Source organism: Nerophis ophidion, linkage group LG27 (genome assembly GCF_033978795.1).
Source record: "Nerophis ophidion isolate RoL-2023_Sa linkage group LG27, RoL_Noph_v1.0, whole genome shotgun sequence".
Lineage (NCBI taxonomy): Eukaryota > Metazoa > Chordata > Actinopteri > Syngnathiformes > Syngnathidae > Nerophis > Nerophis ophidion.
In genome coordinates this window covers 35,818,751-35,832,887 of record NC_084637.1, presented here as the reverse complement: position 1 = coordinate 35,832,887, position 14,137 = coordinate 35,818,751, and the positions used below count along the sequence as shown (strand labels likewise).

At 39.9% G+C, this 14,137-nt stretch overlaps 1 protein-coding gene across 8 annotated transcripts in view; it reads right to left on the bottom strand.

The window, feature by feature from the left end:
* Window positions 1–14,137, bottom strand: part of mbd6 (methyl-CpG binding domain protein 6) — a 61,166-nt gene that overhangs the window by 37,402 nt on the left and 9,627 nt on the right. For all 8 annotated transcript variants that reach the window (XM_061888975.1, XM_061888983.1, XM_061888979.1 and 5 more), the window contains exons 3-6: window positions 11,647–11,786; window positions 5,938–6,040; window positions 5,694–5,865; window positions 784–2,775 (exon numbers count right to left, since the gene is read on the bottom strand). In XM_061888975.1, the coding sequence (XP_061744959.1) occupies window positions 784–2,775; window positions 5,694–5,865; window positions 5,938–6,040; window positions 11,647–11,762 (2,383 nt within the window). In that variant the 5' untranslated portion in view covers window positions 11,763–11,786. The remainder of the gene's footprint in view (window positions 1–783; window positions 2,776–5,693; window positions 5,866–5,937; window positions 6,041–11,646; window positions 11,787–14,137) is intronic.

Here is a 14,137-nt window from a genome sequence, read left to right as displayed (position 1 = left end):
AGCATCATTATGCCTCGTCTGTAGGTACAAACCCCGTTTTCATATGAGTTGGGAAATTGTGTTAGAAGTAAATTTAATTTATATTTGCATGTCTCATGACACATTATCCATATGTAACATTGGCTGCATTTCTGATAATGTTGTTCCAGACCACAGCAAATGTTACCCAGCTTGCAAAGATTTAAATAAATCCATTAGACGTTTCCATTAACATTCTAAGACAGTCATTTCCAGGAGTTATCCCACCTTCTGAGAGGTTTTACTAATGTTTTCCAATGTTGTAAAACTGTGTAGAATAAATATCACATTTCAACATTTATGTCAACAACGATGTGTGTCTGTATCAACATATATTATAGGCTAATACAGGCAGATAATTATATCATGAGTTGTATTCATTATAACACTTATATAAGACTTTTAAAGTTATTTTGATAGTAGGCTAATATAACTAATAGAGAAACTTACATCATGTGTTGTCTTCATTATTACACTTATATAAGACCTTTAAAGTCATTTTGATAGTAGGCTAATATAACTAATAGAGACACTTACATTATGTGTTGCCTTCATTATAATACTTCAATAAGACTTTTAAAGTCATTTTGATAGTAGGCTAATACAGACACTTACATAATGTGTTGTCTTCATTATAAAACGTCAACACTTATAACACTTTAATTTTTTTGCAGCTCCAGACAGATTTGTTTGGTATTTTTGGTCCAGTATCCAACATTTGTATACATCATGGTACATGTTGGCAGAGTGTATAGAGACACTTACCTGCAAGTTGTTTATCTTGGGTAGACATCCCTTGGTCTTCCTCCTGGAGCACAGTGGAGGATGCGGCGAGAAGGGCCAGGACATGGTTGCTAAGATCAAGAGGCTTTGGCGAGCCAGGCGTGGCCGCAGGAACGCCGCTGCCTGGCGAGGGACTCAGGTCCGCTGTGGACGTGTTGTTATTGAGCATGGTCTCAGAAAGCATCCTGGATTCGGTTGTGGGAAGGTGGCTCAGTTGGTGCCTGTCTAACGAGGCCACGTGCCTAGACGGGCTGCTGCTGTTGTGTAAAGCTGAATTTGACGTAGGGGAATGTCTTTGTAGAGAAGCGGACTTGACAGATGGATATTGTGACTGCACTGATCTGAAATGAGCGGAGGTGCGAGGGGGAGAAAGCCCCTCCAGAACCATGGGCGCGGTGTTAGTGTTGTTGGTTCTGGCACAGAAATGAGGGTTGAGAGGAGACTTAGTGTGACCGCCCCCTTCTACAGGGTGAGAAGCCAAGGCCTGAGCGTTCTGCACACTGAGCAGGTGTAAGAGAGCAGAAAGGGGTTGCGTCGGAGGATCCAAAGCGAAGTGGGTCGGCACCGGGCCTGTAGTTACGTCCATAGCCTCTCCCCGTCCAGGAGAAGGCGGGGAAAGCTGCCCCGTGGGTCTGGGAGTCGGGAGCTTGGGTGTGGGATGCCGGGGCTCGGACACAACCCTCTCTGAGGTAGAGGAAAAGTGTGGGAAAGCCGACGAGGACAGGTTGATGGCAGTAGCTGGGACACAGTCTCCTGGCGGGGTCTTCCTTGGCTGGGGGTCTCGGATTATGCTGAGCACGCCGGGAGACCGCCGCTGCCTCTTCCTGTGCGACGCGTTGCGCTCGGCTTTGGGAGGCAGGCGGGGCAAGGTGGAAGCCAGGGACTGGGCCAGGGAGTGGGACGATGGGAAGAGAAGGGAAGAGGGATAGTGAGGCCTGGTGGCAGCGGCAAGATGGATGTTCTGTAAAGTGCTGTTTGTTGCCTCTGTCAAAGACTCCTGGCCCGGGGTCACCTGGCTCGCCAGCTGAGCCTTGGCAGCTGCCGAGAGTAGACTGCTGGCAGGAAAAGACGTGGTCGTGGGCAGCAGCTTCCCCTGGTGGCTGTGGTTGGTCACCAATGTCAAGCCAGAACCTTGCGGTCCTGTGCTGGGACTGGCTGTGCTCTTTGAGGCCTTCAGAGGGGACGCGTGAGGGCTGCTACTGCTTTGGTTGGGGTTCCAAGGGAGCTGGGGGTTGTTAGTGCTATTGTTGCCGGAGTTCTTCAGCTGCTCCAAGATGTCCTCCAGCTTGAACTTAGAGAGGTGAGGACTGGGATTCGGGGAGCCGCACGGGAGAGGGGAGCGCGGCGAGGAGGAGCAGGACCTCCTCCGCTGTGGTAAATGACTTCCTATCAGTGCTTCTGCTGCCGCACTGGAGCCTCCACTCTGCTCGGAGACGGGGGAGGGAGAGGCCGAAGGGTGGCGGGACCGCCGATGGGGCGACACACAATTCATGTGGTGGGTTGAGGGCGAGTTGGAGAGAGGAGGGTGGTGACCCGAGGCCTGGCCTACTCTTCCTCCTACTACGAAGCTATTAGGGGAAGAGGAAGGAGGTGACGCTAGGGGCCTTAGCCGAGGGGAAACAGGGGTGTTGGGTGTTCTTTGACCTTGAGGAGTGGGAGTGCGGGGGGACCTTTGGGCGGTGGGGAAGGAGGGGCTGGTGGATGCGGCGGGGGGCAGGGTCACAGGAAGAGGAGGATGGTGAAGCCTTTGCAAAGCATCCAGGGGATGGTGGGAGTTGGTGACCGTGTGGGGACCGGGCGAGGAACCGTTGTAAGGGTACATGAAGTGGTGGGAGGACGTGGGGCTGGTGCAGGGGTGTGGGTGTGGTCGAGCAGGCGCAGGATGGAGCTTGGGATGGTACGTGCCCCTGTCCTCTTCATCACGCTGAGCAAGAGCCCTCTTTGGATTGCAACTGTCCACTCCGCTGCTCAGCTCTGGAGGAACAACACATTCATTTCAGGAGGATGTCACATCCATGTTTCTATGCAACATATCAAGGTCTGCGGGCATTTTGGAAACATGACAATCATTATCAAGTGTGAGCATTTCTTTAAAGCGTAAACTCCACTCTGCCAACGCTCGCCAGCTGTGTCTACTGCCTGTCAGGACTTTGGGACTCGCTGCTCATCACAGTCTTTCTACACATGTTTGGCTTTTCAAAAACTGTAAACCATGATCATCAAAATGGCATATTTCACTTTGCAAGTAATCACACATTAGTTCCACATTGGAAGTTCAAATACTGACTTTTACACAATATTATAACTAATAAAAGATTGGCATATTTCACTTTGCAAGTAATCACATATTAGTTTCACATTGGAAGTTCAAATACTGACTTTTACACAATAATATGACAAATAAAAGATTGGCATATTTCACTTTGCAGGTATTCACATATTAGTTTCACATTGGAAGTTCAAATACTGACTTTTACACAATAATATAACAAATAAAAGATTGGCATATTTTACTTTGCAAGTAATCACACATTAGTTTCACATTGGAAGTTCAAATACTGACTTTTACACAATATTCAGATTTTTCCAGTTTCACTTGTAACGTCAATTTCAAACTATAAGCCACTTCATTATTCTTACGCTTTGTACCCTGATGCTTATAAAATGGTGCAGCTAATTTATAGATGTTTCTTTGCCAATGCAAATAGTTTTCAAAAAGACAAGTAAAGACAATGAATAGATGTATTATTGTTTGTGCTATGGCGCCATCTTTTGGACGAGCTTGCAGTGTCCGTCTGTTTGGACGGAGCTTTCAACCGGAAGTACAAGTGTCATACAGTCTTCTAGCCGTCCATAGTGTTTCTCCATTCATCACTTTAAGCACCGTTTAAAATCTACAATATAACTAAAACAATTAGAAGTACAGAGCAGTTGCGTCTCCCAGTCAGCAGCCCCTCCCACACACAACACAGGAGTTGACGACTGCAGCCTGAGAGGTTTACTGGCGACGCTTGATGACCTCATCAAACCGCCACCAGCGCAGCATGACAACAACAAGAGTGTGTTGTTGCCGGTGCTGTAGCCTGGCTAACAAGCCAACGAGCTCGGTGACTGATTAACGACACCATGTCTATGGTTTAGGATTATTTTAAAGTGGATAAAAAAACTGGAAATTTGCAATGACTGCAACAAGTTGGTTATACGCGGAGGAACAAAGACGTCTTCCTTTAATACGAGCATTTTGATCTCCCACCTCTTCAAGAATCGAAAGGAAGTACACCATGAATACAAGCAGAAGATGGATAAAAATCAAATAGCGGAAAAAAGTAGCACCACACAGTTGTTGCTTAAAGACTCTGCTGAGAAAACAACAATACAACAAAAACCACCCCTGTCTCAACGCAGCATTTCAGAAGCTCTGGCTGACTGCTGGGCCACTTCAAGTACTCACCACTAGCTTGCAGCACATTTGTGTTACTCATACAAATACGTTAGAGCAGGGCAGATTGAGCCCACTTGATCATTTCCTGTTATACAGTATGCCGGGCAGTCTGGCACTAAAGGAGGACTATGTTATTGTGTACTTTATGAGTCTAGTATACTCTGGACTGAAGCTGTGTGCCTTCATTGTGTCTGTAGCTGTTGTTTTGAGGCATGTTTGAAAAAATGATGCACTTTGTGAAAGTCAAAGGTTAGTATTTGCCATAGTTGTAGTGGGTATCAGGATTATTTCAGGGAGAGCATGTCCCAAATTCCAAGCTGCTGTTTATCGGAATTGGTCATTAAGAGTTGGACAATATCGGAATATCGGCAAAAAAGACATTATCGGACATCTCTAAAAACAATTCTAGTGCTGCACAATTATGGCCAAAGTAATAATTAAGATTACTTATATATATATATTGAAATCAGGATTATTGATTATGTTGTGTAAAACAGTGTTGGGGTGTGAACGTGACGCCATTATGTCATTTGTAATGTCTAATAAAAAGGCTATATTTAAATATTAACCATATATTTAAAGACAAGTTTTTTTTGTTCAATAATAATAATATAGCAATAATATGTTCTCTAACAACACCTCCTTTTGGTTCAATAATAGCATCTATGTGTCCTCTTTTTCTCATTAAACTATGCCTTTTTCTCTATTCAAGTGATGTACATGTCGATGCTGTATCGGGACAGATCCATTAAGAGTTTATGTGGAATATGTGGTATAGGAATTAACTACACATAATATATTAACAAAATGCTGTGTCACATGAATGGTTTTGAAATTAATAACTTTAAAATGAAAAAAAAAAACAAGTAATGTAAAAGAAAACATAGTGTTTACTTTTTGATATCAATAGAAAATAAGCAGTTTGGCTAATGAAGATGAAGTATAATAAACAAGCATTGTTTTCTAACAACACCTCCTAGTGGTTGAGTGCAACAGTTTGGCCAACAAAACAGAACAGGAGTGATACCTGCACATCTAACACACAATCTTCGCAGCCTGCGTTCAATTGGATGTTATGTAATGGATGTTATTTGAACGCTGATAAAGTTAGCAGTTAAAGTCCTACTGAAAGCCACTACTAGCCACCACGCAGTCTGATAGTTCATATATCAATGATGAAATATTAACATTGCAACACATGCCAATATGGCCGCTTTAGTTTACTAAATTACAATTTTGAATTTCCCGGGAGTTTCGTCCTGGAAACGTCGTGTAATGATGACGTGTACGCAAGACGTCACGGGTTTTTAGGAAGTATGAGCGCTGCACACACACACAGCTAAAAGTCGTCTGCTTTAACGGCATAATTACACAGTATTTCGGACATCTGTGTTGCTGAATATTTTGCAATTTATTATTTATAAATAAAGAAATGATGAGTAGGTCTGACCTGGCTTTTGAAGGTGGGCATAGGGCAGCTGTGACGCCTGCATGCTGCGACACAGGGCGGCCATCGCCACCACTTTCCTGCGATGGTTGCACAGTTTGGTCATGTCCTGCTCCGCTCTGCCGAGCGGCTGCTTGTGCTGCTCCACCCTTACTCCCAGCGAGAAGTTGAACACCTGAGATAGGAGACGTGTCACCTCTGGGTGGGGTTCCAAAGGCCAAAATATTCACCTGGAATAAGGACATACCTTGTGGATGACCAGTGGACACTCCAGGCCACATTTACAGGTGCCATCAGTCAACAGGTAGGCCTTCACCTCATCCAGGGAGGACAGTGTGGTGCCACTGGGACTGAGATCATGAAACACACAGTTATTAATGATGGACTTCACTTCACAGTCGCCACTCATTTATCATCACTTCCACGTCAGACTGTGCAATTTCAGAAAAGACATGATTACACCCAGAAGGCTTGATTTCATCTGTAGTCCCCTGGCCATGATGCAAAAAGGCAGTCAAATTACAATTCCAAAGAAAAAGAAAAGAAGCAGACAATACATATAGGATATAATAACCAATAAAATACGACATGACAACATAACATAGCATCAAAACAGGCTGATATTTTAGTGCTGGCAGCTGTAGGTGTTGATAAGCCACATTTTCAATTATTTTGTGAAGGCCTGGTAAATTGTGAGCAGTTGAACCTCCTCAGGTACTGACTTCCACACATTTGCACTCCTTACTGAGCAGGCTCACTTACTGAAAGTGCAGAGGAATATAATAGTCACCTGTTTGTTTGGCTGATGAACTCTGCCAGAGGATCTGGAGCCAATTCATGCAGTACTTTATAGCTCACTTTGAGGTCTGCAAATGTGTACAAATACTGACTTGTTTTTGTTTTTTTTTACACTGGCACAGTGATAGTGCTTAGGTTTTTCTATCCATAGCCTGAGAGCAGCTGGTAAGGCAATAGTTGAAGTGGCTGAAAATCATCAAATGCAAATACAATTTAGCATTCGAATTGCTCGCAAATTTGCGAAATTAAACTTGATTATTTTACACAATTTGACAAAATGGGCTTTAAAGGAAAGCTCATTGACCCAAGGTATTATTTATATTGGCTGATAATTTGTATTATTTCTCCATGAATAGGTATGTCAGGGTCAGGATACTTAGTTACATACAGTTTTAGAAAGGTTTAGCACTCCGACAACCAAGTTGTAACATAAGACATTGTTTTTGGTGTGACCATGAAGGAAGAAAACCTGCATACATGAAGCATTCAGCTTCAGGACAAACGGTGGGCAAATCATTCATATTAATGCAAAATAAAAGGGGGCCAAAGTGGGCCTAATATTGGCCCCTTGAGGGACTATGGGGGTTAGCCTAAGAGTCAGATCTGCAGTTGTCAACTGATACAGATGGTGTTCCATCATGCAGATATCATTCAATTCAGCTCACAGCATTTTATACACACACACACACACACACACACACACACACACACACACACACACACACACACACGTATACAGTGGGGCAAAAAAGTATTTAGTCAGCCAGCAATTGTGCAAGTTCTCCCACTTCAAATGATGACAGAGGTGTGTAATTTTCATCATAGGTACACTTCAACTGTGAGAGACAGAATGGGAAAAAAATTCCAGGAATTCACATTGTAGGAATTTTAAAGAATTTATTTGTAAATTTTGGTGGAAAATAAGTATTTGGTCAACCATTCAAAGCTCTCACTGATGGAAGGAGGTTTTGGCTGAAAATCTCAGGATACATGGCCCCATTCATTCTTTCCTTAACACGGATCAATCGTCCTGTCCCCTTAGCAGAAAAACAGCCCCAAAGCATGATGTTTCCACCCCCATGCTTCACAGTAGGTATGGTGTTCTTGGGATGCAACTCAGTATTCTGTATATATATATATATATATATAGTTTAGTTTAGTTTAGTTTATTGTTCTTCGGTCAATGGTCAACAAAGCAAAAAAAACAGTTGTACATTCATAGATTGAAAATAAAAAGTTGTACATTCATAGATTGAAAATGAAAAATGTTAAAGACCGAAAGGGTTTAGGCTGAAGTTAAACACTTATTGCGCCTAACCCTATAAACAAATTCAATTACAAAATAAACTTCCGAAAGTTATAAAAAGTCCTTTGCACAACATATTATAAATACACATTATAAATAACATTATAAACAACTTCATAAACAACATGAACGTAGTTCAATTTTATACACAGTACAGGCATGTGAAATATCCCTGTGTACATATAGACCTTTGCACTAATTATATATACAATATATACAAACAATTGTACTTCTATTATTATTTATATCTCATGTTTAATTTTTAATTAACATTAATCATAGTATTAACTACAATGTTAATTCAAGAGTGATATATTTTTTCAAGACATTGGTCTTAAAGTGTTTTTTAAATGTGTGAATGGAACTGGAACATATATATATATATATATATAAACACACACACACACAGAATACTGAGTTGCATCCCAAGAACAGTCATATACATATATATAAATACACACACACACAGAAATATACAAACATTATGTATATATATATATATATATATATATATATATATACATATATATATATATATGTGTGTATATATATATATATATATATACACACACACACACACATGTATATATATACACATGGATATATATATATATATATACATACATGTGTGTGTGTATGTATATATATATATATATATATATATATATATATATATATATATATATATATATATATATATATATATATATATATACACACACACACCCACGTGGAAGTATAATTAATAATTATTATAATTGAATATTAAAAGTATGTGAAAGTTCAACTCCTACCTTGTTAGGTAAAACACTTGTTTTGGAATTTTCCCATCATACCCTGCAATGGTTGTCATTTGATATATTTAAGCTGATGAGACGTTTTGGTTTTTAAAATAACAACCACAAGTTTTAGTGAGCAGGTCGTGTTTTATCTGTGACCATGTGTGTTGAGTGTTTGTTTTGGTTGAGTTTGTTTTTCTTCTGCGCCATGACTAGGGAAGGTTGTTTGGACTAGGTTATATAAGTGAACGCTGTGCACACATTCTCAATACAGTAAACTTCAACCTGTATTACTCACATTGTCCCCATGATAGCTACAAATTGACACCATTCAGACCGCCAGTGAAGGAAGTTTATTATTTCTAACACGTCGCTCGCGGCAAATTAAAGACGTCCGCAAGCTTTAGTCTAGACACCCCTGAGTTACAGCAAAAAAAACAAAGGGTGCAAAATCGTGATTCTTATTCATCCCAATTTCTAAATTAATTCATCATTTTCAAAAATCTCTGTATTTATTTGTAAAATAAGAATCAGTTTTAAAAAAAAGCGTTTTTAGGCCAGGTATGAATGGTATTGAATTTTGGAATGAAGATGTAACATGAGATGCTCTGTAAAGTGTGGGAACAATCTTGTTGAAGACATGGATGCCTTGCTCATGTTGTTGTCTAGGAGCATGCCACACCAGCAAACAATAACGACAAATAACTTCAACATAGCATTTTAGCCATAGTTCAGCTACACTTTGTGTACATTGATTGGTTCAAGTACTTTGTGTTTGTCAGCAACTTTAGGTGTGAAGCCGCAATGTCTCAAGTCTATTGGATTACTAATGAACAATAAATAATATAGCAGTGTGCAGCTTTGGAAACACATCATCACAAAATGTTTGTTTCTTTTTGAGGAAGTGGTTTCATTGCTGCTCTTTGTTTGAAAAAGAAATGAGACGTGGTTGTTGTCAGCACTTCTTGCTTCTAGCCACTGAATAGCTGCATGCTCAATAACCCTACTAGTCCACTAATGCTTAGAACAGAGGTCACCAACCTTTTTGAAACCAAGAGCTACTTCTTGGGTACTGAATAATGCGAAGGGCTACCAGTTTGATACACACTTAAATAAATTGCCAGAAATAGCCAATTTGCTCAATTTACATTTAATAAATAAATCTATTTTTATATTAAAAAAATGGGTATTTCTGTCTGTCATTCCGTCATACATTTTTTTTCCTTTTATGGAAGGTTTTTTATAGAGAATAAATGATGAAAAAAACACTTAATTGAACGGTTTAAAAGAGAAAACAGGAAAAAAAAGAAAATTAAATTTTGAAACATAGTTTCTCTTCAATTTCAACTCTTTAAAATTCAAAATTCAACCGAAAAAAAGAAGAGAAAAACTAGCTAATTCGAATCTTTTTGAAAAAATAAAAAAAAATTATTTATGGAACATCATTAGTAATTTTTCCTGGTTAGGATTAATTTTAGAATTTTAATGACATGTTTTAAATAGGTTAAAATCCAATCTGCATTTTGTTAGAATATATAACAAATTGGACCAAGCTATATTTCTAACAAGGACGAATCATTATTTCTTCTAGATTTTCCAGAACAAAAATTTTAAAAGAAATTCAAAAGACTTTAAAATAAGATTTAAATTTGATTCTAAAGATTTTGTAGATTTGCTAGAATAATTTTTCTGAATTTTAATAATAAATTTGAAGAAATATTTCACAAATATTCTTTGTCGAAAAAAAAGAAGCTAAATAGAAGAATTTAATTAAAATGTATTTATTATTCTTTACAATAAATAAAAAATACATTTACTGAAACGTTGATTTAAATCAGGGGTCGGGAACCTTTTTGGCTGAGAGAGCCAAAAAGCCAAATATTTTCAAATGTATTTCCGTAAGAGCCATATAATATTTTTTTTAACACTGAACACAACTAAACGCGTGCATTTTTAAGTAAGACCAACATTTCTAGAGTATAATAAGTCTCTTATTCTTTGTAATAACATTGTTATTCTGAAACTAACTGTAGAGGGGGCGTGGCCAGCGGGCCTGCAGCAACCTGGGGTGTGCCAGGACCGGCCTCAAAATCAGCAAGAGCTGCGTAGAGGGCCCACCTGAGCCTTGTTATCTAATCACCTGTTGCTTTGTTATAAGCAGCAGCCAGGAGGAGAGACAGGGTTGGGGCTGGAGCCAGAGCGCTAGCGAGAACGAAAGAGAAAAATACAATTGCTGGAAAGCAACTGAGAGACTTATTGAAAAATAAAACAATATTGTAACCCTGAAACGGGCTCACATGTCGTTGCTTGGTGGTCTGAAGAACCCCCAGGAGGACAAGCCCCACACTAACCAATAATAAATAAATAACTTCTTAACGCAACTCCTTGAACAGGTGCGGTAGTAAACGGATGGATGGACTAAAAATGCATGAAAATGTTTTATGTTTTGAACATTATTTTTAACGCTTATTACAAGTGGAATTATTCATTACTTATCATGTTAAGCAATTTCAGCTCAGATTTATCCGAGAGCCAGATGCAGTCATCAAAAGAGCCACATCTGGCTCGCGAGCCATAGGCTCCCTACCCCTGGTTTAAATTGTCAGGAAAGAAGAGGAAGGAATTTAAAAGGTATATGTGTTTAAAAATCCTAAAATCATTTTTAAGGTTGTATTTTTTTCTCCAAAATTGTCTTTCTGAAAGTTATAAGAGGCAAAGTAAAAAAAATGAATTAATTTATTTAAACAAGTGAAGACCAAGTCTTTAAAATATTGTCTTGGATTTTCAAATGCTATTTGAGTTTTGTCTCTCTTAGAATTAAAAATGTTGAGCAAAGCAAGACCAGCTTACTAGTAATTAAATTAAAAAAAAATAAAATAAAGGCAGCTCACTGGTAAGTACTGCTAGTTGAGCTATTTTTAGAACAGGCCAGCGGGCGACTCATCTGGTCTTTACGGGCTACCTGGTGCCCCCGGGCACAGCGTTGGTGACCCCTGGCTTAGAATAATGCAGATCAGTTCTCGGGCAGGTCTGGTGAAGGGGTGACGGTAATGTAAAGAGAAAAAGAGGTCACCTGACGTAGACCACCCGGCCGCCATCTGCTCTCCTGTGCCAGCCAATGGGGATGTGGATGGCAGCGGTGCCCGCCCACTCCTTGTCCCCGCTGCCCGTGTCACTGCCTCCCATCATTGTGTCGCTGCAGCCTGCCAGCAGCTTGGAACCAAAACAACAACAAATGATATCAACACAGAGCATTGTTTGTCTATCTTCACAAGCCTTACAATACGTTTTCTTCTTTTAGGCTTTTTAAATCATAAACAACAGCTAGTAAGAGGTGGCTAATGAGAGTACACTGTTGCACCCTGTAAAGAAGCCTTCAAAAAGGGCCAACAATACATGTGGTGAACTGAATATTAAACAAGTATTAGTGATATTGTTATTATGAGTGCTAACACAGAGGAACTCATTCTAGAGAGCTAACTAGCTGATGCTGCTATATCGAAATATTGAGCTGCAGCATTGCCTCTGAGTTGGTGGATGTTAATTGTAGATAAATAATGTCTCTCACTTGGATAGTAGAAGGTTGTGGACATAAACCTACAAGTTGGTACACTGTGACATCCAACTTAGACCCAGAGATGGCCAGAAAGACACAACAAAATGCTTGTGAATGATATTATGATACAAGATTATGATAAATTGTTGATATACAACCAGTTTGTATCCCAGTGAGAGCAGACATTGTACAGTATGTGATTGTTTTATTACGTTTGTACATCTTGTTCAGCACTTAGCAATACTGCTACGTGATGCTTAGTGTTTGACTAAAGCTGCATCTGTTTAGCACACAGCTTTTAAAACGTGTATAGATTATCCTCCTTATATTCAGGCTCAAAAATAGAAGCTTATGGATCATCATTTGTCCCAAAGTAGTCTTTGTTGTCTCCCTAATCGAGTCTGCCATGATTAGTAGTCTTATTGTTGCTGAAGGGAAAAGTGAGCGTTGTGATGCGTCTGTGAAAATATGTATATATTACACGTTATTATGAATGTTACTAGATACTACATATGTACTTACAGTATGAAGAAAATAGGACATGTTATTATGAATGTTACTAGATACTACATATGTACTTACAGTATGAAGAAAATAGGACATGTTATTATGAATGTTACTACATGACATATATACTTACGGTATGATAAAAATATGTAAAAATGACATGTTATTATGAAGGTTACTACATGACATATATACTTATGGTATGATAAAAATATGTAAAAATGACATGTTATTATGAAGGTTACTACATGACATACACTATATTGCCAAAAGTATTTGGCCACCTGCCTTGACTCACATATGAAGTTGGGTTCAATATGATCTTTTGCAGCCATTACAGCTTCAACTCTTCTGGGAAGGCTGTCCACAAGGTTGCAGAGTGTGTTTATAGCAATTATTGACCATTCTTCCAAAAGCATGTTGGTGAGGTGACACACTGATGTTGGTGGAGAAGGTCTGGCTCTCAGTCTCCGTTCTAATTCATCCCAAAGGTGTTCTATGGGTTTAGGTCAGGACTCTGCGCAGGCCAGTCAAGTTCATCCACACCTGACTCTGTCATCCATGTCTTTATGGACCTTGCATTGTGCACTGGTGCACAGTCATGTTGGAAGAGGAAGGGGCCCGCTCCAAACTGTTCCCACAAGGTTGGGAGCATGGAATGGTCCAAAATGTCTTGGTATCCTGGAGTATTCAAAGTTCCTTTCACTGGGACTAAGGAGCCAAGCCCTACTCCTGGAAAACAACCCCACACCATAATTCCTCCTCCACCAAATTTCACACTGGGCACAATGCAGTCCGAAATGTAGCGTTCTGCTGGCAACCTCCAAACCCAGACTGGGCCATCAGATTGCCAGATGGAAAAGTGTGATTCATCAGTCCAGGTGGCATTCCTTGACAGTTGTACGCTGGAAATCACTTTCACAAATGTCTCCATGGCTGAGTGCTTGATTTGATACACCTGTGGCCAGGCCAAGTGATTAGTGATTGTCATCATTTGGATGGCTGGCCAAATACTTCTGGCAATATACTTAAAGCACGTGTATGTGTTTGATGGTTTTTAGAGCACTTTTTAGGCATTATAGAGTGAGCCCTATTGGCTCCATTCTTAGCTGACTTTTGTAAATGTTTATTTATGATTTAGAATGCATAAAATACAGAAAAACCGGATGGCGAAGAATAAACAGGAGCAAAAAAATGCAGTAACACCAGCAAATGTGACGTCTGCTTTGAGTACGCGTCCCAGGACTTAAAGGGGAATTGCACTTTTTGCTTACTGATCACAGTCGTTATGAGAGACAAGAAGACACAAGTTGGGGGTTTTTTTGCATTGTAAAATGTAAAAATGGACTCCTTCTTGCATCTAATGTGAGCAATCACTTCTAGCTCTCAAAAACTTCAAAGATGCATTCAACAAGACTTCATCTATTTTGTGCAAGCTGTATGATAACATTGTTACTGGAAGGGCCACCACTGAGGAACTCTACCCTATTAGCGCTGACAG